At 45.3% G+C, this 22,766-nt stretch overlaps 1 protein-coding gene across 1 annotated transcript in view; it reads right to left on the reverse strand.

The window, feature by feature from the left end:
• Positions 1-22,766, reverse strand: part of PKD1L1 (polycystin 1 like 1, transient receptor potential channel interacting) — a 167,611-nt gene that overhangs the window by 36,275 nt on the left and 108,570 nt on the right. Inside the window, exons 29-34 of the mRNA XM_083145173.1 lie at positions 18,030-18,136; positions 10,530-10,746; positions 6,659-6,832; positions 3,314-3,433; positions 2,892-2,949; positions 767-870 (exon numbers count right to left, since the gene is read on the reverse strand). Coding sequence (XP_083001299.1) covers positions 767-870; positions 2,892-2,949; positions 3,314-3,433; positions 6,659-6,832; positions 10,530-10,746; positions 18,030-18,136 — 780 coding nt within the window. The remainder of the gene's footprint in view (positions 1-766; positions 871-2,891; positions 2,950-3,313; positions 3,434-6,658; positions 6,833-10,529; positions 10,747-18,029; positions 18,137-22,766) is intronic.

Consider the following 22,766-nt stretch of genomic DNA (forward strand, 5'->3'; position numbering starts at 1 on the left):
AAAGTCAGTTTTGACTGACTTTTGTTACTGAAGGGGAGAAATATAATTTGATGGTCAGCAACCATTAAACGATTTCTCTCCCCTTTGGCCGCATGCAAGGGGATGTGTTCAGCCAGGTGGCAGGCGGTATCAAGCAGCTCGCTAAGCAGCGAACGACCACTGTTTAGTGAGCGGTAATGAATTAGGCCCATTGTTCACCGGGACCCCTGCTGAACATGCAGTTTATTGGCTACATAGCTAAAATTGACCTGCATGTTCAGCCAATGAGAGGGGGGAGGTGTTAGTGATATGCAGGAGAGTACAGTGTTAATGATATTAGGTTACATTTACCAAGATGGGAGTTCTAGTAAAGATGGGATATTGCTCATAGCAACCAGATTCCATATAGTGAAGATGGGATGTTGCTTATAGCAACCAGATCCCATTTCATATTTGTTTAACACCTTCTAGAAGATAATAGATATAATCTGTTTGGTTGCTATGGGCAACATCACATCTTCACTAGAACTCCCATCTTAGCAAATGTACCCAATTAAGAATATATACTACACCTTTTTTAAAAGATATCTCTCTGAATGATATCTTTTTTTAAACAAAGTGTAGTGTGTAAAGGGCTTAACACCTTCATCCATTCGCATCTTCATGTACATTTTATATACTGTATTTAGCAGAATTTTCCCCTCACAAAATAAATTTACAGGGTTATTTTTTTTTTTTTCTAAAAAGACAGTGAACCATTTAACACAAAAAACTACATGTTCAATACCTCATATTTTTTCTTCCAAGCATCATAGGCCCAATACTGGAAGTGATGCCAGGTCAAATTGGATTCAAATATGGTGTCTGCTGCAGATACAGAACGTAGATGTCCTACAATTTGCAAAGAGAAACTGGTTCTTAATAGCTAGCTCATAATGAGTAACGGGATTTAACTGGGGCAAGTAATACTCATTTAACAACAATCATACTATCCATGTAGACTTATTTGCTGTAAAGTGAATAATATTCAAAATTGTTTAAATAATCTTATCTGAAAGGTTTAATTGTTATTTTAGTTTGTCATATAAATAGAATACTTACTATCCAATGCAGATGCTTTTGTAGATAGTATACTGTACAGTTGTGTTTTCTAAGATGTGTAAGATTTTTTATTTTTTTATTTAATGGTTTAAAGCAGTGGCGTAACTAGATATTCACAGGCCCCATAGCAAAGGGTCATAAGGGCCCCTATTTAGCTGCTGACGGTGATAAATGTATGTAAAACATATTACTTAGACTCACGATTGCACAATATAAAGCGGTTTTAAGCACATTTACATAAACTGGCACATGCACCACAACAAACGAGTTGTGGTTGTACTTGATTGTAGCCATAATGAGTATGGCTACATCTATATGTGCTTTTTTTATCTTGGTGGGGGGCCATTGTGTTTAAATTGTATTTACTGTTAAGGATAATTAATTTTATTTTTTCCTATTGGGGGCTATGTGAGTTTTTTTCAGACCATTGTGTTTTTTTTTACTATTGGTATGGTCTGATATGGTAGGAGGCCCTTTGGGGTGACAACAAGCATTACACGCATTGGGTTATGCTCACCCCAGTGATCGCACTAGAATGGTCTCTATAGTATTGTATAGGAATCACTAGAATGGTCTATGCTTTGTTAGATAAGGTTGGTAGGCTTTGTATTTGTTTATAGTATTTTGATTCAATTTTCCATTCATTGGTTAATGAAACCACTTTCACATTAGATAGATAACTCCTACAATTTTATTTTTAAGTTGCCAGCCAGTCCCTGAGAATAGGTGCACTATGAGAGAATCAGACTAAAGGTGCCCACAGACGCATCGATCCCGGCGTGCATTCTGTGCTTAACTAGCACACATCGCATCGCATCGTATGCCTTATGCATGCGATGTGCATGCTATGCGATAAAAAGCTAGTACAAAAAGTATGTGCAGCATATACTTTTTGTACTGTGCGATGAGGTGCCACGGGAGGGCGCACCCCATCGCATAGCATCGCACCGCCTGGATCGGTGCGTGTGTGGGCACCTAAGAACAGTCCGGTGCAGTGATGTAACTACAATTTTTGTGCCCCCCTCCCTCTGCTGGTACTATGGGGCTTTCCAGGTCATTGTAAGGGGCCATGTTAATTGTCAGGTGATCTCCCACCCTGGCCGCCATGAGTCGGAGTCCCAGCAAGGGCCACTGATCGCACCTTCCCTCTTTAAACTATTGAAAATGTGCCACCAAAAATATCTGCTACTTCCTCTAGCATTCTTTCTGTCTTCTCTATAGCGGTTATCATTTTGGGAGGAACATCACTCCCACAGTGCTGCTCTTCATGCCAACAAGTTCTCTCTGCTGCACTGACAGTGGCGTGGTGGCCTAGGACACAGTGGGTTGCCAATATCACCACTGCTACTACTACTGCTGCTGGGCAGCTTCTCATTGCAACTGCCATCCTCTTTACCAATGGGTCTTCTTTTGCTGTATGAACCCAGGTGCTGTAAAGTGAGCTTCTGCTTTGCAGCATCCCTTTCCTGCAGCGGCTTCATACAGTAGCACAGGATGAGCCGGTGGCTGGCAGCCCTCAGCAGAGCATCAACCACCAGTAACCTGGCTGTAGCTGACCATGATTTTTTTTGTTCTTTTACAGTGATAAGCTTTTGTGTCCAATGATTTTTTTTATGAAAACTGCAAAAGCCCTTTAATACATTCAGGTGATGCTAAAATAATGTGAAATGGATTGTGAAAACACCCTGTTTCACATTATTTCTGTTAAAAAAAATGTAATAAATCAGCCCATATATATATATATATCTATATATATAGATATATATATAGATATATATATATATATATATATATATCACTTTTTCTCTCACCTTCAAAGGGTTTCACACCTTTAAATCTTTCTTCTCCAGGATCTTTTGTCAACGTTTTCTACAGTGAAATACAAATGGAATTTTTTTTTTTTTAATAATTTTATTATCTGTATATATCAGGATGTCTGGTACCTATATGTTAGTTGGGCGCCCACGATAGTTAGTACGCTCATACCCCCACTATCCATGTCGGCATGGAGTTGATTTTATATAGTGTGGCGAGTGCAGCGACCCACCAAGCCTGAAGCGTGGCGAGCGTAGCGAACCCTGCAAGGGGATGCGGAAAACTAAGCAAATAGCTTAGTGGGCGCCCAACTAACATATAAGTACCGGATGTCTTTATGTTAATAATAGTATAACTTATGAAAAGTTTATTTCTGATCAAAAATATTTCAATTATATTAGCTATAAAAACAGCTTACCTCACTGAACCTAAAGAGAAGTGATAATAACACGACAATTGGATAAACAGCCAGAGTAACTTGTAATCCAGATATCATGGAAATTGTAGAGATGTCAATAAGACCAACTTCAACAGTATACTAAAATTATACAGAAACAAAGAGTTAATACTTGATCAAGGCAACCAACATGTCAGAATGGAAGCGGTACATCTGTCAGAATGAACTTAGGTCTACAGTCATTAGGTCGACCCCACTAGGTCGACTGGCAGGAAGGTCGACCTGACTTAAGGTCGACATGGGCCAAGGTCGACATGACTTAAGGTCGAATTTGCATAAAGGTCAACGTGAGGAAGGTCGACATGGGTTTTTCACTGTTTTTTTTTATACGAATGTCGACACAGTCGACATGGACACAGTTGGCAATGAGAATCGGACCCTCGCATCGCTCGCTTCGCTCGCGATGCTTCGGGCATGGTGCCTCGCTGCGCTCGGCACACTATTTTATTCTCCCACCACGCCCTAGTGGATGGTAGGGCATGAAATACCGCCTGTCGGCACATGTCGGCTCAAAAAACAGTGAAAAACCCATGTCGACCTTATGACCAGTCGACCTTCCTCATGTCGACCTTTATGCAAATTCGACCTTAAGTCATGTCGACCTTGGCCCATGTCGACCTTAAGTCAGGTCGACCTTCCTGCCAGTCAACCTAGTGGGGTCGACCTAATGACTGTAGACCTAAGTTCATTCTAATAGATGACCGCTTCCCGTCAGAATACTAGTCAGAGCAACTTCACAGAATGCTTCATTCATTCATAAAAATGTGACAGCAACGCCCAGTTCAGGGATACTTGGTTAGTCTGCCGGGACCTATAAAGCTGTCATGGCGTCTCAATCCTCTTATCCTCCCCCTTCCTTGGACTTGCTACTCCTTTTTCCCTCTGTTATTTATTTATTTGTCTACTTTCTTTATGTAGCCTAAATGTAAGTGGTATACTTGCTCTATTTCCACTTAGAGTGATCCGGAGTGTTCCCTCTTCTACCCCCTTCCCCCTCCTTATCTCTCTCGCTTTCTCTCTTTCCTCTATACTTTCATTCTACGAGTTCTTTTCAAATTAGACTGGTACAATTTGATGCGCGTATGTTTTGAACGCATTGTAACAAATGACAGTGAAACCAAAGAATGTCTATGCACTTGTATTTAAAACCAATAAACTCAGTTTGAACTAAAAATGTGACAGCATACAGATGTAGCCTGGTTATTGAAGCTCCGCCATGTCGCACCCGCTGCAACGCTCGTACGTCTACTTGGCACCCATGGCTCATAGAAAAGCATTAGGCAGAGTATGGCGCAGAATTGTGATTTCATAGCAATTTCATGCCACGTGTGACTTGCTGAACAAAAAGGTCACAACGATCAGCGTGGCTATATCTGTAAAGACATTTTATAAACACAAACTATATTTCCTTTTGGTAACTATAACATTAACATCTGGATATCATGCCAAAGCAGAATGAAAGCTACAGCATGGTATAACATTAAGAATACACAGAAATGAGCAAAATTAGGGAATAAGTGATTTCTACACACCTAATCATGGTACAATAAAATATATATGGGAATACTTCATTGTGTATACAAGAATTGTGTTAATATGCTGTTGTTGCTTTATCTTAACTGCAGTGCTAGAAGATTCTCATTTCATCCCCTACTAATACCTCTTTCGGTACTTGTGTACTAGCACGGTGCCCATCGCATCGCAGACCATATCGCATGCGATGCGACGCGATATCGGCCGATATTGACCGATGTTGTACAATGGCATACATTTTTTAAATTGTATGCCATTGTATATGGCATACAATGCGATGCGATGCGATTATAAATTGTATAAGCACCCTAATGGGTGCTTACAATGCTTAAATGCACCCCCACGCCACCCCCAAGTATAAACATGAACCCGAAGCGTGGCGAGCGCAGCTAGCCCGTGAGGGGTGGCGGTACGCGTCCTACGACCTTTTCATACCCCCACTATCCACGTTGGCATGGAGTTGAGAATAGAAAGTTTGGCGAGCACAGCGAGCCCGAAGCGTGGCGAGCGCACGCGGATACGTTCACAGGTATCCGTGTCCCCTCGCGGCCTTCACAGGTATCCGCGTCCGCTCGCCAGGCTTTCTATTCTCAACTCCACGCCGACGTGGATAGTGGGGGTATGAAAAGGTCGTAGGACGCGTACTGCCGCCCCTCGCGGGCTCACTACGCTCGCCACGCTTTTGGTTCACGTTTATACTTGGGGGGTGGCGTGGGGGTGCATTTAAGCATTGTAAGCACCCATTAGGGTGCTTAATGGGTGCTTATACAATTTAATATCGAATATGAGTTAAAATCGCGTCGCATCGCATGCCATCGGGTGTATGGCATGCGATGCGATTTGATTAAAAAATCGGCCGACTAATTATCGGGGCGCCGTGCTAGTACACAAGTACCCCTCTTTCATATCAGACAAATGACCCGGGTCCAACCTGGGTTGTTGCCGGGTCAACCCATGTCAAAGTGCGGTGCGAAAGGGCTTTTTTAAAATACCCGGGTCCAGCAACCTGGCATTCCGACTGAGGTCAATGGGACCCGGGTTACTGTGCAGTGTGATCGAGTAAACCAGGTCGAGCGCTGCCTCCTCCCCCACCCCAGGTGACACGCGACCGATCTGCCCCCTTTCTGACATCAGTGACCCGGCATATTCCTAGGTCACTGTGGTGGCTCAACTCACAGATGCCGGATCGCAGCTGGGATGGACCCGTGTCCAAATCCCGAGAGTGACCCACCATTTGTGATGTGAAAGGGGTACAAATCACAGTAAGGACCAGATGTATCAAACTTCAAAAAGTGAGGAAGATAATCAAGTGAGAGTGAAATTAACCAGCCAATCAGCTCCTACCTGTCATTTTTCAAACCCAGCCTGTAACATGGAAGTTAGGAGCTGACTGGCTGGCTGTTTATCAATCACCATTTGATCACTTTTTGAAGCATGATACATATGGCCCTAAGTGAAAACACTGGGAAATGGACAAAATCTGTCGGTCAGATACATTTGTTAAATCATGGACGTAAGCTATGTGTAACATGAACTACAGTTTTTCAAAATTTTTCCGTGTTTGGGAGTAAATGGTTAATTGTCATTCGATCTCATTCATTATCAGATTTTCATTCCAAGCAGCCAGATCTGTCAGATCATTTTAAAGTGTATGCCCAGTTTAAGAATAGGGCCTCCTCCTTAGAGGTACATATTACATCATCATACGCAAATGTATTATAGATGACATGACCCATTCTCTGCATTCACAGCCCTACATGCGTAAAGCAATACCTGATCATCTTTCTGGTGGATGAGGACAATGTTGAAGCACATATAACCCACAAGTAAGATAAAACATGCAGTGATTCGCTGTGTATAAGTAAACCAACTGTAAGAAGGTCGGCTACAGACTGAGCCCCAGAAGTGGAAGTCTTCCAAATACTCCGTGAATTTGCAGTAGAAGAGCTGGTATAAAAGACATAGAAAATCATTATAATATACAGATTATTATTTAAATTAGAATATGCTAAACATCCATTCCTAATGCGGCAGGGATGTTCACACGGCAGCAGGGGCCAGGCATACGCTCGCCAAGCGGGTGGCGTAAGATGCCACTCTAAGCAGTGAATTTACGCTGCTAAGCGAGTCAACCTGAATCAGGCGCTATGTCTGTTCATGCTGGTACTGTTCGCATTTTAAACTGAATGCCTTTCTTTTTCTAATTTATCTTCCAGTGCTGGTTTCTTTCTATGGATTATTCGGTTTGTGAAAGGAGTATTTTTTTCTATATGTCTATATATAGATAGATAGAATAATATATATATATATATATATATATATATATATATATATATATATATATATATATATATATATATATATATATATATATATATATATATATATAGGAAAGAATAGAAGTGCGCTACTTTTTCAACCCTTTAGCATCACAAACAGTAAGCGGAATTAAAAAAATGTTTTTATTTGAATTTTTAGTGCAGAAACATTTTTTCTTTCAATAAAAGCTTTACATATGATTAAAATAATTGATCCAATGGATGATCCAACACAGAATGAAATTCTCACAGATATAACCCTACGCGTTTCGTCCACTAGGACTTCTTCAGGTATGATCTGAATCTAAACTTGATTAAGTACCTTTTTAGCCTGTACAACCACCAAAGGAGGAACAGGATGATGTAGAGAAAGGAGGAGGTGAGTGGAAAGTCCAGTAAAATATTCCTAGGAACTCAGGGGTAGATTTACCAATGTACCAAGTTTGGAAGTTTCACCTGTCTATGAGCTGTAAAATTCCTGTTTTTAAGTGATACCCATCAGATTTTTTGGTATGTGTACCTTTATTTATTGTGTATGAATTATTTATTAATTTATTAACTAAAAATTGTACTAGGCTGGTATAGATATGCTCACTGGGACTATATTCACTTATAGGGCACATAGGAGCCAATTCCTTCTGTATGACAGAGTACGTTTACAAAGTCTGACGTCGTCAGTTTTTACTTCAAGTGCACTAGCTCATCTTCATAAACTAGACTGGGTATGTAGAATTCTTATTCACATTTTTAAGCACACATTATTCTAAGGGACACAGAGTTCCTAGGAATATTTTTTCTGGACTTTCCACTCCCCTCCTCCTTTCTCTACATCATCATGTTCCTCCTTTGGTGGTTGTATAGGCTAAAAAGGTACTTAATCAAGTACTCTTTCATTATGATTTTATTTACGGCACATTTTTTCACCGTTTAGATCCAGATCACCCCTGAAGAAGTCCTAGCGGACAAAACGCGTAGGGTTATATCTGTGAGAATGTCATTCTAGTGTTGGATCATCCATTGGATCAATTATTTGAATCATATGTAAAAATTCAAATAAAAACTGTTTTTTGATTCCGTATACTGTTTGTGATGCAAAAGTGGTGAAAAACTATAGAGCGCACTTCTATTTTTTCCTTTTTCTATTCTTATTCCCAGAACCTTCATTAACAGCAAGGTCCTATGGAAGTGCTGCCTAAACGTCAGTGCGGAGAAAGGTCATACCCCTTTTCTTGATTGATATATATATATATATATATATATATACAGGGAAGAAATGGGCACTCGGGGACTCTCAGTGTAGCGGGGAAGGAATGACAAGGTTTATTCCAGGTCAACGTTTCGGGGTCTCCCCTGTCGTCAGGACAAACAATAGTGGATGTAACCTCCAAGGGGTTACATCTGTGAAATCCTCATTTGTAAACATCAGTTGATGTAGGATCATCATATATGTCTAATTGTCTTCTGGATTGTAAAATCATCATTTGAAATGTAAATCCATGTACCAATGTGTTGAATAAAAATAACCTTTTAAAAGTTTGTGTAAATGCTGAGGTGAAAAAATAACCTAGGCGAACATCTATTCCTTCTTCTCTCAACGGGTGTTATATCAGGAGCTGCCGGTCACACACAGACCAGAGTGCAGGAATCTTGGAACTTAGGTTTCAGCTACAACCCTATTTGGAATTGGACTTTTGTGGGACTTGCGCACTTATTTCTGTTTGTGTGTGTGTGTGTATATATATATATTACTATTTACCTCTCCATCCCGCTGACATCAAATCAGATATGCTTCTACTGTTTTCATTTTATGTGTGTATTGTTTCAATAAATTAATTTTTTTAAACAATATCATGCTATGAGCTTTTCCCTGGCTCGGAGAATGTTTTGGTTTTAAGGTTTCCTGGAGGGCACCTGCTGGGAAGTTCACCTGAATGTGATCAATTCTGGGGTGAGTTGCATTTTTTATTTTTTCATTTAATGTCACGGGGTGATCACTTTTTTACACCAATTTAAATAAGCAGCCACAAGGTGGCGTTGAAAGTCTAATTCACTTATAACTTAAGCACTTTCAGTGTGTGAACTGGTATAAACTTGCTTTGCAATTAAGTGCACACAGAAGGTAGAAGACAGTACAATTGCTGGGTGCAATGAGATGCGCGCTCCCATCACACATCTCATCGCACAGCTCAAAAAGTAAGTACTGCACATAATTTTTTTACTAGATCTCATCTCATTTCATCTTTTTGCATTGCAAAACCTATGCAATGCAATGTGATCTAGTCCAAATTGTATACAATAATTGTACCGTGTTTTGGCACCTTGAAAGGTGCCCATACACGTTACAATTATTGTATACAATATCGCATCTCGGTTTTGCGATGAGATGAGATCTAGTACAAAAAGTAGGTGCAGCATATACTTTTGGAACTAGATGTCATCTCATGGGTTTTGCGATGAGATGCAATATTGGGTACTTGTTTCCTAGCACTGCCACACCGATTTGTATCGGGGTGATCGGGTCGGAAAAATCGTGTCGGTCGCATCGCATGCGATGCGATCGACCCGATTTTTACATTGAATCAAATGTGAATAGGGCCCCTGGGACCCTATTTTACATTGGATTCAATGTAAAGTAGTCCCCAGATCCCAAATATGTCCCCTCGCTGCGCTTGCCACACTTTATATTCTCAACTCCACACCGACGTGGATAGTAGGGGTATGAAAAGGTCAGAGGACGCACACCGCCGCCCCTCGCGGGCTCGCTGCGCTCGCCACGCTTCGGGTTGGTGTCAATCATGGGGTGACGCTCAAAATGGGGTTGCTTAACTTTTTAACGATGACAGGGCCATATACAATGTGAAATGGGTCATATTGGCCCATTTCACATTGTTTGCTATGTAAAATGGACTTAAAGTCCATCTCATCTTGTGCCATTATAATGGCACAAGACCAACGCGATGCTCCCGATTTCAATGTTCAAAATATTTTAACATTGAAGCCTATGGCAAAATCGCGTTGGTCACGTCGTGGGCCATGTTAATGCACGCGACCGACGCGATGGTCCCGATTTTGCCTTTGCCGGCAAAATGGACCTGATTTCAAAGGAAATCGGGTCCATCGCGTCCATCGTGTACCTTTAACTTTAAGGTACACGATGGACAAGATTGTAGCCGTGCTAGAAAACAAGTACCCAATATTGTATACAATAATTGTAACCTGTATGGGCACCTTAGGTATCTTCCGGTCTCCTTTGCTAGCTCTCATATAACACTGAGATGTAAACTAGTACATTAGCTGCATAGTTTCTGAAATACAAATACATTTACCCTTCTGAATCCTAATCCATGTCCTACAGATGTGAATTCACGCTCCACTTTTCCATCTCCCTCATCAACTGCAAGCCAGCACTCTGCATAGAAAAACCAGCTGGTTCCACTCTGAAGATCTTTAATAACCACATGACTAATATACAAGCTTGGGGAGTGACCACTGTTGTTATGCCAAACATGGATCTTCCATAGTGGTCCAAGACTGTCAGGTAAACTGTGAATATAAATAATACATGGTAGCCAAACATACAGAATAACAAGAAAAATGATAATAAATAAAATATGGGACATTAATCCATACAGCAGACCCTGGGACTGGTACTTCCCTAGTCACAGGTGAAAATGGCAAGTTCTTAATAAAGCACATTCACAAATGTTAAGTTACACTTTTGTGTGTATCTCCATCCTATTCCAATGAAACGGACCTTGGCCAGATCTGTAACGTGCGTGGGTGGATGTGAGGTAGGTGGTGGGCTGAGCCCTCAGCCGGGACCGCTGTTTAGAACGGCCACGGCAAAGCCCTACGCTGACTCTGTTGGCCGTCCCGGACCAGTGACCGCGGGCTGCAAGGTGCTAGGCTTCGCCTGTAGCCGCCGCGTTCGAAAGAGTCAGTTAAGCCGACTCTAACCCCGATGCAGCCAGGTGTTATGTTGGGACAAACCCACGACGACCGTCAGGGACTCGGACCAAGAGGAGGAACTGGCTAATAGGGCCTAGCTGGAAAGAACACCCTATCTCGCGGCACCAGACCAAGGACGGGGGGTGTGACCAAGTCACAGACACCAGAGCCAAACGAGACGGGGTATACCAAAGACACCCCTACAATAAATGATACAAAAACCGATACCCCAAAAACGGGCGAGTACCCCCTAGCATGCGCCTTTCCTAACTTCTGAGAGGCCAGGCATAAACCAGGAAAGAACAACTAAAGAATAAGGGCTGCTTGCCCACAAATAAAAGAATAATGAACCAGGCTCCACTGGAGCACTTACACAACCGGATCGGAAACACCAGCGGCAATGGATGAAGAAGTGCACGTCTCGGCGGGACCAGAAGACACGGCTGCTGACCACGGAACAACCGCAGGACCGGCGGTATGATGCAGCCGAGCAAGTGGCACAGGAGGCGGCACAGGACTGGTGCAGGGTGGTCAAAAGAGCAGGGACCGGGACACCAGAGAGTAACTGACTCTCCACAAGAAACAATATCACCGGCGGGGCTGAGTTGGGCCAGCCCCCTTAAAAGGGTGCTGCTGGCCAATCAGCCTCCGCCGTGAGATCCGGCCCTCACCCTGTTTTAATTTAGCCCCAGCTGTCTGGGCGCGCGCCGCCCGGCGTCCCCTGGTTGCCTGGCAACCACCGGGTGACGCGGCCAGACTTTCACTACAGTCCCCCGGCTGGGTGGAAGTGACGCGCCGCAGCCGGGCGGACGTCGCGTCCTTCCCCCTGGACTCACCTGGACTTCTAAGGGCGCCGGGAGGCTGCTGCGGCGGCACCGCAGCAGCGCGCTTGTCAGCGCTGCTGACAGTACCCCCCCCTTGAGGAGAGGTTTTGAAACCTCTACCCCCAGGTTTATGGGGAAACTCCAGAAAAAATCTTCTCTTCAGGTTTTGGGCATGGACATCCCTATCGGGGACCCAGGACCTTTCTTCTGGCCCAAACCCTTTCCAATGGACCAAAAAGTGAAGGGCACCACGGACAAATTTGGAGTCCATAATTTTTTCAATCAAGAACTCCTGCTGTCCCTGAACATCCACTGAAGGAACCCCTCTGATGATCTTCCGGGGAAATTTATGAGAAAAGAAGACAGGCTTTAAAAGAGACGCATGGAAGGTATTCACAATCTTGAGGGACTTAGGCAGCAATAAGCGAAAAGCGACCGGATTAACCCTCTTGATGATTTTATATGGACCAATAAACTTGGGCCCAAGTCTTGCCGAAGGTTGGTGCAATTTGATGTTTCGGGTTGAAACCCAGACCCAGTCACCAACTTTAAATGGGCAAGGGCGTCTAAATCGATCCGCCAACACCTTCTCTTTCCATGCTGTCTCCTTAAGAGCATCCTGAATCTTTTTCCACGAGGTCTTGAAGTGAAAGACCCGAGATGGAACTGAAGACGGAGCCTGAGCAAAAGAATTGGCCTGAGGGTGGAAACCATATACTGCGAAGAAAGGTGACACCTTAGAGGCAGAATGTACTGCATTATTATATGCAAATTCTGCCATGGGGAGATGCTCCACCCAATCATTCTGCAACTTAGAAATAAAACAGCGCAGATACTGTTTCAAGGACTGGTTGAGCCGTTCAGTCTGTCCGTTGGACTGAGGGTGGAAAGCGGACGTCAGGCTCAGTTTGATTTTAAGAGTTGCACAAAAAGCCCTCCAAAACTGTGCTACAAACTGCGGACCCCTGTCTGAAACAATGTCAGTGGGCAATCCATGCAGTCTGAAAATATGCCTCAGAAACAATGAAGCCAACTCCCTGGCTGACGGCACCTGCTTAAGGGCTACAAAATGTGCCATTTTAGAAAACCTGTCAATGACAACCCAAATGGTTTGACAGTTGGCAGATATTGGTAAGCCTACCACGAAATCCATGGCAATGTGGGACCATGGCCTTGCCGGAATGGACAACGGCATGAGCTCACCAAAAGGCCTAGACCGAGGCACTTTCTGTTTGGCACAAATGAGACATGATCGCACGAAGTCCCTGACATCCTTGGACATTCCTGGCCACCACACAACTCGGGCCAATAAGTCCCTGGTCTTATGAATCCCGGGATGCCCTGCAGTCCTGCTATCATGAAAATCTGTGAGTACTCTTCGCCTGAGAGTCTCAGGGACAAATAACCGACCTCTAGGAGTCTGAGCAGGGGCCTGGTCTTGGGCCTGGCGAATGAGCCCTTCTAGCGTCAACCTGAGGCCGGCCCGTATGCAGGAGGCAGGGAGAATGGGGACCACCGAGTCTTCTGTGGAATGTTGTGGAACAAAACACCGTGACAGGGCGTCCGCTCGAACATTCTTCGGACCGGGTCTATAGGAAATGATGAAATTGAAGCGAGTAAAGAATAACGCCCAGCGGGCATGCCGGGCATTAAGTCTCTTGGCTGCTTCAATATACTGCAGATTCTTGTGGTCTGTTAATACCACTACTTGATGATTAGCACCTTCTAGCCAATGCCTCCATTCCTCGAAGGCCCACTTGATGGCTAACAATTCTCTGTCACCAACATCATAATTGGTCTCTGCTGCAGAGAATTTCTTAGACATATAGGCGCAAGGGTGCAGAATCTGAGTTTTGGGGTTGGTTTGTGAGAGCACTGCTCCTGCACCCATTTCCGAGGCGTCCACCTCCACCACAAAGGGACGCTCAGGGTCCGGGTGCTTGAGAATAGGAGCGGACACGAAGGCTTCTTTGAGGGTTTGAAAAGCCTGTTTGGCTTGTAAGGACCAATTCCCTGGATCCGAACCCTTCTTGGTAAGAGCAACCAGAGGAGCTACAATAGAGGAGAAAGAAAAAATGAAGCGTCGATAGTAATTGGCAAATCCAAGAAACCTTTGGATTGCCTTAAGATTGGTTGGTTGTACCCAATCCACTATCGCCTGGAGCTTCTTAGGATCCATGCTAAAACCCTCAGCTGAGATGATATATCCCAAAAATGCGATTTCGGGAACTTCAAACTCACATTTTTCGAGTTTGGCGAATAAATTATTCTCCCGCAACCGTTGGAGAACCTGCTTCACCTGGGCTCTGTGTGAATCTAGATCCTTGGAATAAATCAGAATGTCGTCCAAGTAAACGACTACAAAACTTCCCAAAAAATCTCGTAAAACATCATTGATAAAGTCTTGAAATACGGCAGGGGCATTGGACAGCCCAAAGGGCATCACTAAATACTCGTACTGCCCAGAGTGTGTGCTAAATGCCGTCTTCCACTCATCCCCTGCTTTTATTCTAATGAGGTTATACGCCCCTCTGAGGTCAATTTTGGAGAAGACCGTGGCGGACCTCAATTGGTCGAATAAAACTGAAATGAGGGGAAGGGGATACGCATTTTTTATGGTGATTTTGTTTAAGGCCCGAAAGTCGATACAAGGACGTAGGGACCCATCCTTCTTGGCCACGAAGAAGAATCCAGCGCTAAGAGGAGATTTAGACAGGCGGATACACCCCTTTTCTAAACTTTCTTTTATGTATTCATTCATGGCCTTGGTCTCCGGGATAGACAAAGAATAAAGTCTCCCCTTAGGTAAGGAAGCGTCGGGTATAAGCTGAATGGCACAATCATAGGAACGATGGGGCGGAAGCTTATCCGCTTTACCCTTTGAAAAAACATCCGAGAAATCTACGTATGCTGGCGGTATAGCTGAGAGTGACACAGAGGCCTGAAGAAAAGAGGGATTTATGCAGGAATCAAAACAAGAGGAACTCCACCGCACAATGTCCCCTGTTTTCCAATCAACCTGCGGGCTATGGAGGACCAACCAAGGATGACCCAGAACCAGCGGGACGGCTGGACACTTGACCAAAAAGAAAGAAATCTCCTCCTTATGAAGTACCCCAATAGAAAGCCGTACTTTGGGAGTACAAAAATAAATTTCCCCATTGAGCAGAGGACTCCCATCCAGTCCTCTCATGGTGATCCTATGACTTAATGGGATGGCGGAGATACCGAGACTCTCGGCTAACGCAGAATCCAGAAAATTACCGGCAGCACCACTGTCAACGAAAGCTGAGCAATTAAAACAGCTCTCTCCATAGACGAGGGTCGCAGGGATCAATAAGGAGTTATTTGAGGAAAACAGCTTCAGGCCCAAGTGAGTCTCCTCTTCTCTCACTTGGCCTGATCTTTTACCGCTCTATTGGGGCAGGCGCGATATTGATGACCTCTACGCCCGCAGTAGAGGCATAAACCAGCGCTGATCCTGCGCGATCTTTCTTTGGGAGTGATCCGAATGGACCCCAATTGCATGGGTTCCTCGGTATCTTCCGAGGATTCTGAAACGTATGGGATGGGATTAGAGAGTGACGCTCTCTCAGCTCTGCGTTCGCGGAGTCGGCGGTCTATCTTAATAGACAACTCCATGAGCTTATCTAGCGAACCAGGGACTGGGTATTGAATCAAGCTGTCCTTTATAGTGTCGGATAACCCACACCGAAACTGACTGCGCAGAGCGGGGTCATTCCAGCCACAGTCGTTCGCCCAGCGGCGGAACTCTGTACAGTACACCTCCACTGGACTCTTTCCCTGTTTTAATGCTCGTAAGTGAGACTCTGCAGACGCCTCCCGATCCGGGTCATCATAAAGTAAACCCAAGGACTTGAAAAAATTGTCCAGGACAGGGCTATCAGGAGGTAAGCCAAAAGCCCACGTCTGTGGATCTCCCTGTAACCAGGAGATTACCAGACTCACCCTTTGGGCCTCCGAACCGGTGGACCTTGGTCGGAGTCTAAAATTGAAAAACTCCTTCCTATTACCAGAAAACCGGTCAGGCATATTCATTTTGGGTTCAGGAATTGGCCCCGGAGATGGACGAGGTGCTCTCTCTTGATTAGAAACCCGGAGTGACAATTCCTGCACCATTTGTGTTAGACCCGCAACCTGGGCATCTAACGGGGGGGAGGTAGGATTCATAATGAGAGCTCTGCTCACCCAGAACCACCCACGGACAAAACAGGTATATTATATAAATGAAATCTATATAATCTGTTTTTGGGCCGGTGATAATGTAACGTGCGTGGGTGGATGTGAGGTAGGTGGTGGGCTGAGCCCTCAGCCGGGACCGCTGTTTAGAACGGCCACGGCAAAGCCCTACGCTGACTCTGTTGGCCGTCCCGGACCAGTGACCGCGGGCTGCAAGGTGCTAGGCTTCGCCTGTAGCCGCCGCGTTCGAAAGAGTCAGTTAAGCCGACTCTAACCCCGATGCAGCCAGGTGTTATGTTGGGACAAACCCACGGCGACCGTCAGGGATTCGGACCAAGAGGAGGAACTGGCTAATAGGGCCTAGCTGGAAAGAACACCCTATCTCGCGGCACCAGACCAAGGACGGGGGGTGTGACCAAGTCACAGACACCAGAGCCAAACGAGACGGGGTATACCAAAGACACCCCTACAATAAATGATACAAATACCGATACCCCAAAAACGGGCGAGTACCCCCTAGCATGCGCCTTTCCTAACTTCGGAGAGGCCAGGCATAAACCAGGAAAGAACAACTAAAGAATAAGGGCTGCTTGCCCACAAATAAAAGAATAATGAACCAGGCTCCACTGGAGCACTTACACAACCGGATCGGAAACACCAGCGGCAATGGATGAAGAAGTGCACGTCTGGAGGATCTCGGCGGGACCAGAAGACACGGCTGCTGACCACGGAACAACCGCAGGACCAGCGGTATAATGTAGCCGAGCAAGTGGCACGGGAGGCGGCACAGGACTGGTGCAGAGTGGTCAAAAGAGCAGGGACCGGGACACCAGAGAGTAACTGACTCTCCACAAGAAACAATATCACCGGCGGGGCTGAGTTGGGCCAGCCCCCTTAAAAGGGTGCTGCTGGCCAATCAGCCTCCGCCGTGAGATCCGGCCCTCACCCTGTTTTAATTTAGCCCCAGCTGTCTGGGCGCGCGCCGCCCGGCGTCCCCTGGTTGCCTGGCAACCACCGGGTGACGCGGCCAGACTTTCACTACAGTCCCCCGGCTGGGCAGAAGTGACGCGCCGCAGCCGGGCGGACGTCGCGTCCTTTCCCCTGGACTCGCCGGGCGGAAGTGCCCGGACCGCCCTTCTAAGGGCGCCGGGACGCTGCTGCGGCGGCACCGCAGCAGCGCGCTTGTCAGCGCTGCTGACAAGATCTATCTCTCCGTATAAAAGGGTGCTTTAGGTTGGGAAAAGGGTGGTGACAAAGTGATTGCACATAACCACCTAGCAATAAATGTGTCAGTATGATGTGCACAAAAAAACCCAGGTCACATGTGCCACCGCACCTTGTGCAATTGCCACAGTTGCTCTTTGGTTAATTCAGTACTCTATGTGGTATAATGGGAGTGTTGCAGACATGTATCAATGTGAGGAAAGAAAGCATGTTTCTAATGGACCTCTTAGGGGCTGGTGCAAGAGCCAATACTGATGATATTGGTTGCGGTGGCTGGAATAAAATTATGGGTGGCACAGGATTACAATTGCACAGACCACCACATTACCCCTAATGATACTCACATTAGCATATAGTAGTATATAGACTTCCCACAGCTGCCTGCACTACAGTTACTTTGTATGTCATTCAAAATGAGCCCCTCTGTATTTAAACATGGTGCAAAAAAAGATTTTTAATAGTTTATTACTGTATTACTAATTTCTAGTTAAACTAGTAATAAAGTATAACAAGCCAGCATTGACTGTAATAATTTAAATACAGTATTTCACAGGATTAGATAGCGTCAACTTTGTATGTATGCAAACTATCATTTCACTGAGACTATAATTCTATATGATTTTGAATTACCTCATGATAAATGTGTGACGTGAATTCCTTTCAAACAGAGACTTGTCTGGACAATATAACTCGCGTGTTTCAGATACACCATCTTCTCCATGCAAAACAATGTGAACCTATGAAAGAATATTTAAGGAATTTAAAGGTCTGAGTTTAAAGTAAATGCCCTGGTATTGCATGCTGGGAAATTGGGCCTAATTCAGACCTGGTCTCAGGACAAATTTGTACTCAAAATGGGCAAAACCATGTGCACTGCAGGTCGGTAAATGTAATGTAATGCAGAGAGAGTTAGATTTGGGTGGGGTGTATTGAAACTGAAACCTAAATTGCAGTGTAAGAATAATGCATATTTACCATGCATAGAAACAAAATAACTTACCCAAATCTGTCTCTGCACATGTTACATCTGCCCCATCTGTTGTATCCATGGGGGCGATTCAGACCTAATAGCTCAGGTTCAAATTCACCCTGGTCCCGAAGGTCAGGGTATGCCCATGCCCAAATATGCGCATGAGCAAATCCCGAGAGATTTGGCAAGTTTCACACTTAAAACATTGTTTTAATTAGTGTTATATTAGTTTGCATCAGGCTGGGTGGGCATGGGGCGGATGCAGGGGACTGCCCATTGTGTTATGTGTGTGCCTACATAAACAAAGGGCGCACCCATGGAAATGCTGGGAGTACCCCTGTGAACGCTCCATGATGTCAGTGCCTGCCCCCAATTAGGCGGATAGTGGGCATCTAAAAAGTAAGTATAGCCTTACTTATCAGAGCGAAGGCTAGAGAAACTCATTACTTTATTACAGTAACCCAGAGACCTGCCTCCATCTGGGGATGGTCTCCTCTGTGCTGGGCATTCTGGGAGATGACATCATGAAGTCTTGCCCATTCTCCAGTAAACTTTACAGACAGAGCAGCTTGGGGTTGCTGGTACAGCCGAGTACCCGCTTGCCTAATATCCAATATGACAGGTGCTTATTTAAAGGCATTTTCAATGTCTTCAATAGTTTTATTGATCTATTTATAAAGAGACATTTTTCCCTCTATATAAGCATAGCAATGTTACAGGTTGTCTCAATGCTTATTCATCCACTAATAAGGTGTTCTCCTCCTTGTCTCCTACAGGGGGCCAAATGTAAGACGGTGGGAGTTTCAGAAAGTGAGAGATTTTGAAAGAGTTTTTCCCATTTTTTTAAAGCAGCAATCATTTACATGGCAAAATCAACCTGGTTTTGCAGTGTAAATGATTGTCACTTTAAAACCAATGGGAAAACTCTCCCAAAATCTCTCACTTTCTGAAACTCTCAGCCTATTACATTTGACCCAGTGGGGGAAATTTACCAAAATGGATTCGTAGAAAAAAGGTGTATTCGTAGGGAGAAATACACCTTTTTTTTACGAATTTGTATTTTCGGGATTTACAATCCCAAAAATACAACAATTCGTAGTCCTAAAGATGGAACATTCGTATTTGTAGTTACAAATACGAATGCCCTACACCATCGATAGGATACGACAGAAATCACCATTCAAAAGAATGGTGGTTTCTGATTTACTAAGCAGCCGTACTGACAATACGGCTGCTTAGTGGTGTGAAACACCCACGCAAATACGACAGGAAAATAGAACACCATTTTCCTGTTCTATTTGCGTTTTAGCCTGCACGGATCAGTCAGATCCGTGCAGGCTACAGTGTAAAAAAATAGAAAAATAAATAAATAAAAAAAAAACCGGCGTGGGGTCCCCCCCACAGCCGAAACCAGCACCAGGCTAAAGGAGCCGGGGCCGGTAATTAAAAATCAGGGAACCCGACAAATAGGGGTTCCCCGATTTTTAACAACCAGCCCCAGGCTCCAGGTCCGGGGCTGGTTCCCAAAATACGGGGGACAAAATGAGTAGGGGTCCCCCGTATTTTAAGAACCAGCCCCAGGCACAACCAGCCGGCAGGGTAATGTCACAGCCGGGGGACACTTATAATATAAGGTCCCGCGGCCAAAACATTCTCCCTACCGACCAGTCAGCCTGGCCAGGGGCCCTGGGGGAGTGGGGACCCCCCCAATGAAGGGGTCCCCCCCCTCCAGGACTTACCTGACCAGGCTGAAGCCTGGTGCTGTCCTCGATGCCCCTGGACGGTGGGCATCGAGCTGATAAATGGTGTAAAAAAAAGATGAAACTATTGTTTTTTACTGTGGCACTACAAGTGCCAGCAAGCCTCCCCAGCAAGCTGGGACTTGGAGAACCACAAGTCCCAGCCTGCTGGGCATTAAAGGGCCCGCTGGCACTTGTAGTTCTACAGTTAAAAAAATAGTGCACAAAACACACTGACACACTTTTAAAATAAAACTTTATTACACACAAAGCCCACACATACTAATACTTACCTATCTTCTTCCCATAGGTCGCCCTGGTCCTGTGTCGGCGTCTTCTGGTCCTGTGTCGTCTTCTTCCTCCATGTCGACCGTCGCTGTCGCCGTCCGGATCCGACGAAATCCATTTGGGAAGCTGTGGAAGGAAACCATACTCACCTGTCCCAGCGCGACGTAGTCCAGGTAAGGGTCTTTGCAAAAAAACAAAACGAACACCCCGAAACCAGACCGGACTGACGGAGACGCACGTGTGTTTGTTTACATCGTGCGGCTCCGCCTCCCGAATGCCGCTATTGGCCGCCTTGCGGCCTAGCGGCTCCTGATTGGCCGCTAGGCCGCAAGGCGGCCAATAGCGGCATTCGGGAGGCGGAGCCGCACGATGTAAACACCGTGCGTCTCCGTCAGTCCGGTCTGGTTTCGGGGTGTTCGTTTTGTTTTTTTGCAAAGACACTTACCTGGACTACGTCGCGCTGGGACAGGTGAGTATGGTTTCCTTCCACAGCTTCCCAAATGGATTTCGTCGGATCCGGACGGCGACAGCGACGGTCGACATGGAGGAAGAAGACGACACAGGACCAGAAGACGCCGACACAGGACCAGGGCGACCTATGGGAAGAAGATAGGTAAGTATTAGTATGTGTGGGCTTTGTGTGTAATAAAGTTTTATTTTAAAAGTGTGTCAGTGTGTTTTGTGCACTATTTTTTTAACTGTAGAACTACAAGTGCCAGCGGGCCCTTTAATGCCCAGCAGGCTGGGACTTGTGGTTCTCCAAGTCCCAGCTTGCTGGGGAGGCTTGCTGGCACTTGTAGTGCCACAGTAAAAAACAATAGGTTCATCTTTTTTTTACACCATTTATCAGCTCGATGCCCACCGCCCAGGGGCATCGAGGACAGCACCAGGCTTCAGCCTGGTCAGGTAAGTCCTGGAGGGGGGGGACCCCTTCATTGGGGGGGTCCCCACTCCCCCAGGGCCCCTGGCCAGGCTGACTGGTCGGTAGGGAGAATGTTTTGGCCGCGGGACCTTATATTATAAGTGTCCCCCGGCTGTGACATTACCCTGCCGGCTGGTTGTGCCTGGGGCTGGTTCTTAAAATACGGGGGACCCCTACTCATTTTGTCCCCCGTATTTTGGGAACCAGCCCCGGACCTGGAGCCTGGGGCTGGTTGTTAAAAATCGGGGAACCCCTATTTGTCGGGTTCCCTGATTTTTAATTACCGGCCCCGGCTCCTTTAGCCTGGTGCTGGTTTCGGCTGTGGGGGGGACCCCACGCCGTTTTTTTTTTTATTTATTTATTTTTTCTAATTTTTTTTACACCATGCAGCCTGCACGGATCTGACTGATCCGTGCAGACTGCTAGAAATAATTCGTATTAGCGGCCGTATATACGGCCGCTAATACGAATCATTACACCATCGGAGGGTTACAAAGCAGTCGTATATGACTGCTTTGTAACTGATTCTCCGGAACACGACTTTGCATACGACTTAAACAGTCGTATGCAGTCGTAGGGAAAATACCAATACGAAAAACTAGGTTTTTCATATTGGTAAATTTCCCCCAGTATGTCTACACAAGAGCTGCTGATCTTTAGCAAGTATTGGTAAGTATTGAACTCCTTCCTGTACCTATTAATGCCCAGAGGTAAGGGTGATCCCGATCCCTTGAGGTTCCCCCATTAGGGATTTTTTTTCTCTACTGAGTGCTGAAGGATCACTATTGGTTCCTCCACCCAGAGTGCAGTGCTCTGTGGGTGGCATGGCCACTGCCCCACTAGTGTTAGCACATGTTGATGTTTTACCAAAACACCTGTCATATTGGATTATAGGCAGGTGGGTACCCATCAGTACCAGCAACCCTCTGCTGCTCTGTCTATAGAGTTTACTGGGGAATGAGCAAGACTTCATGATGTCTTAACATCCATCAGCTCATCCCCCAGGATGTGCAGCACAAAGGAGAGCATCCCCAGAGTACAGCTGTTAGTTAGGAGGCAAGTATTTGGGTGACTAATTAAATAAGGAGCACTCAGCTCACGTATGTTGCCTACATTAAAACTGTAATTTCTAGAATTAGCCTGGAGATTAGATGCAAGTAGCCAATGTGGAGGACAGGGCAGGGTTGTTCACCACTGTGCCCTGATCCTATTTTTGAGCTTTTGCCGTATTTCCCATATGTACTAAGCCTGACAGTGCCAGGTGTTACACATTGTGCTCTAGATGGGTCTGATCGGATCTCTTCCCACCCATTGCAGCCACTGTGCACCTCTGCACATTCGCAGAGGGACTTTAGGGGTTGAAAACAAAAAGTGCCGGCATTGCCAAGGGCAGCTCGATTCAGAAGAGATGTCCTTTGTGGTACTAATCGCATATGTACTTACATTAC

This window comes from Crinia signifera, chromosome 5 (assembly GCF_055691185.1).
Source record: "Crinia signifera chromosome 5, ASM5569118v1, whole genome shotgun sequence".
Classification (NCBI taxonomy): domain Eukaryota; kingdom Metazoa; phylum Chordata; class Amphibia; order Anura; family Myobatrachidae; genus Crinia; species Crinia signifera.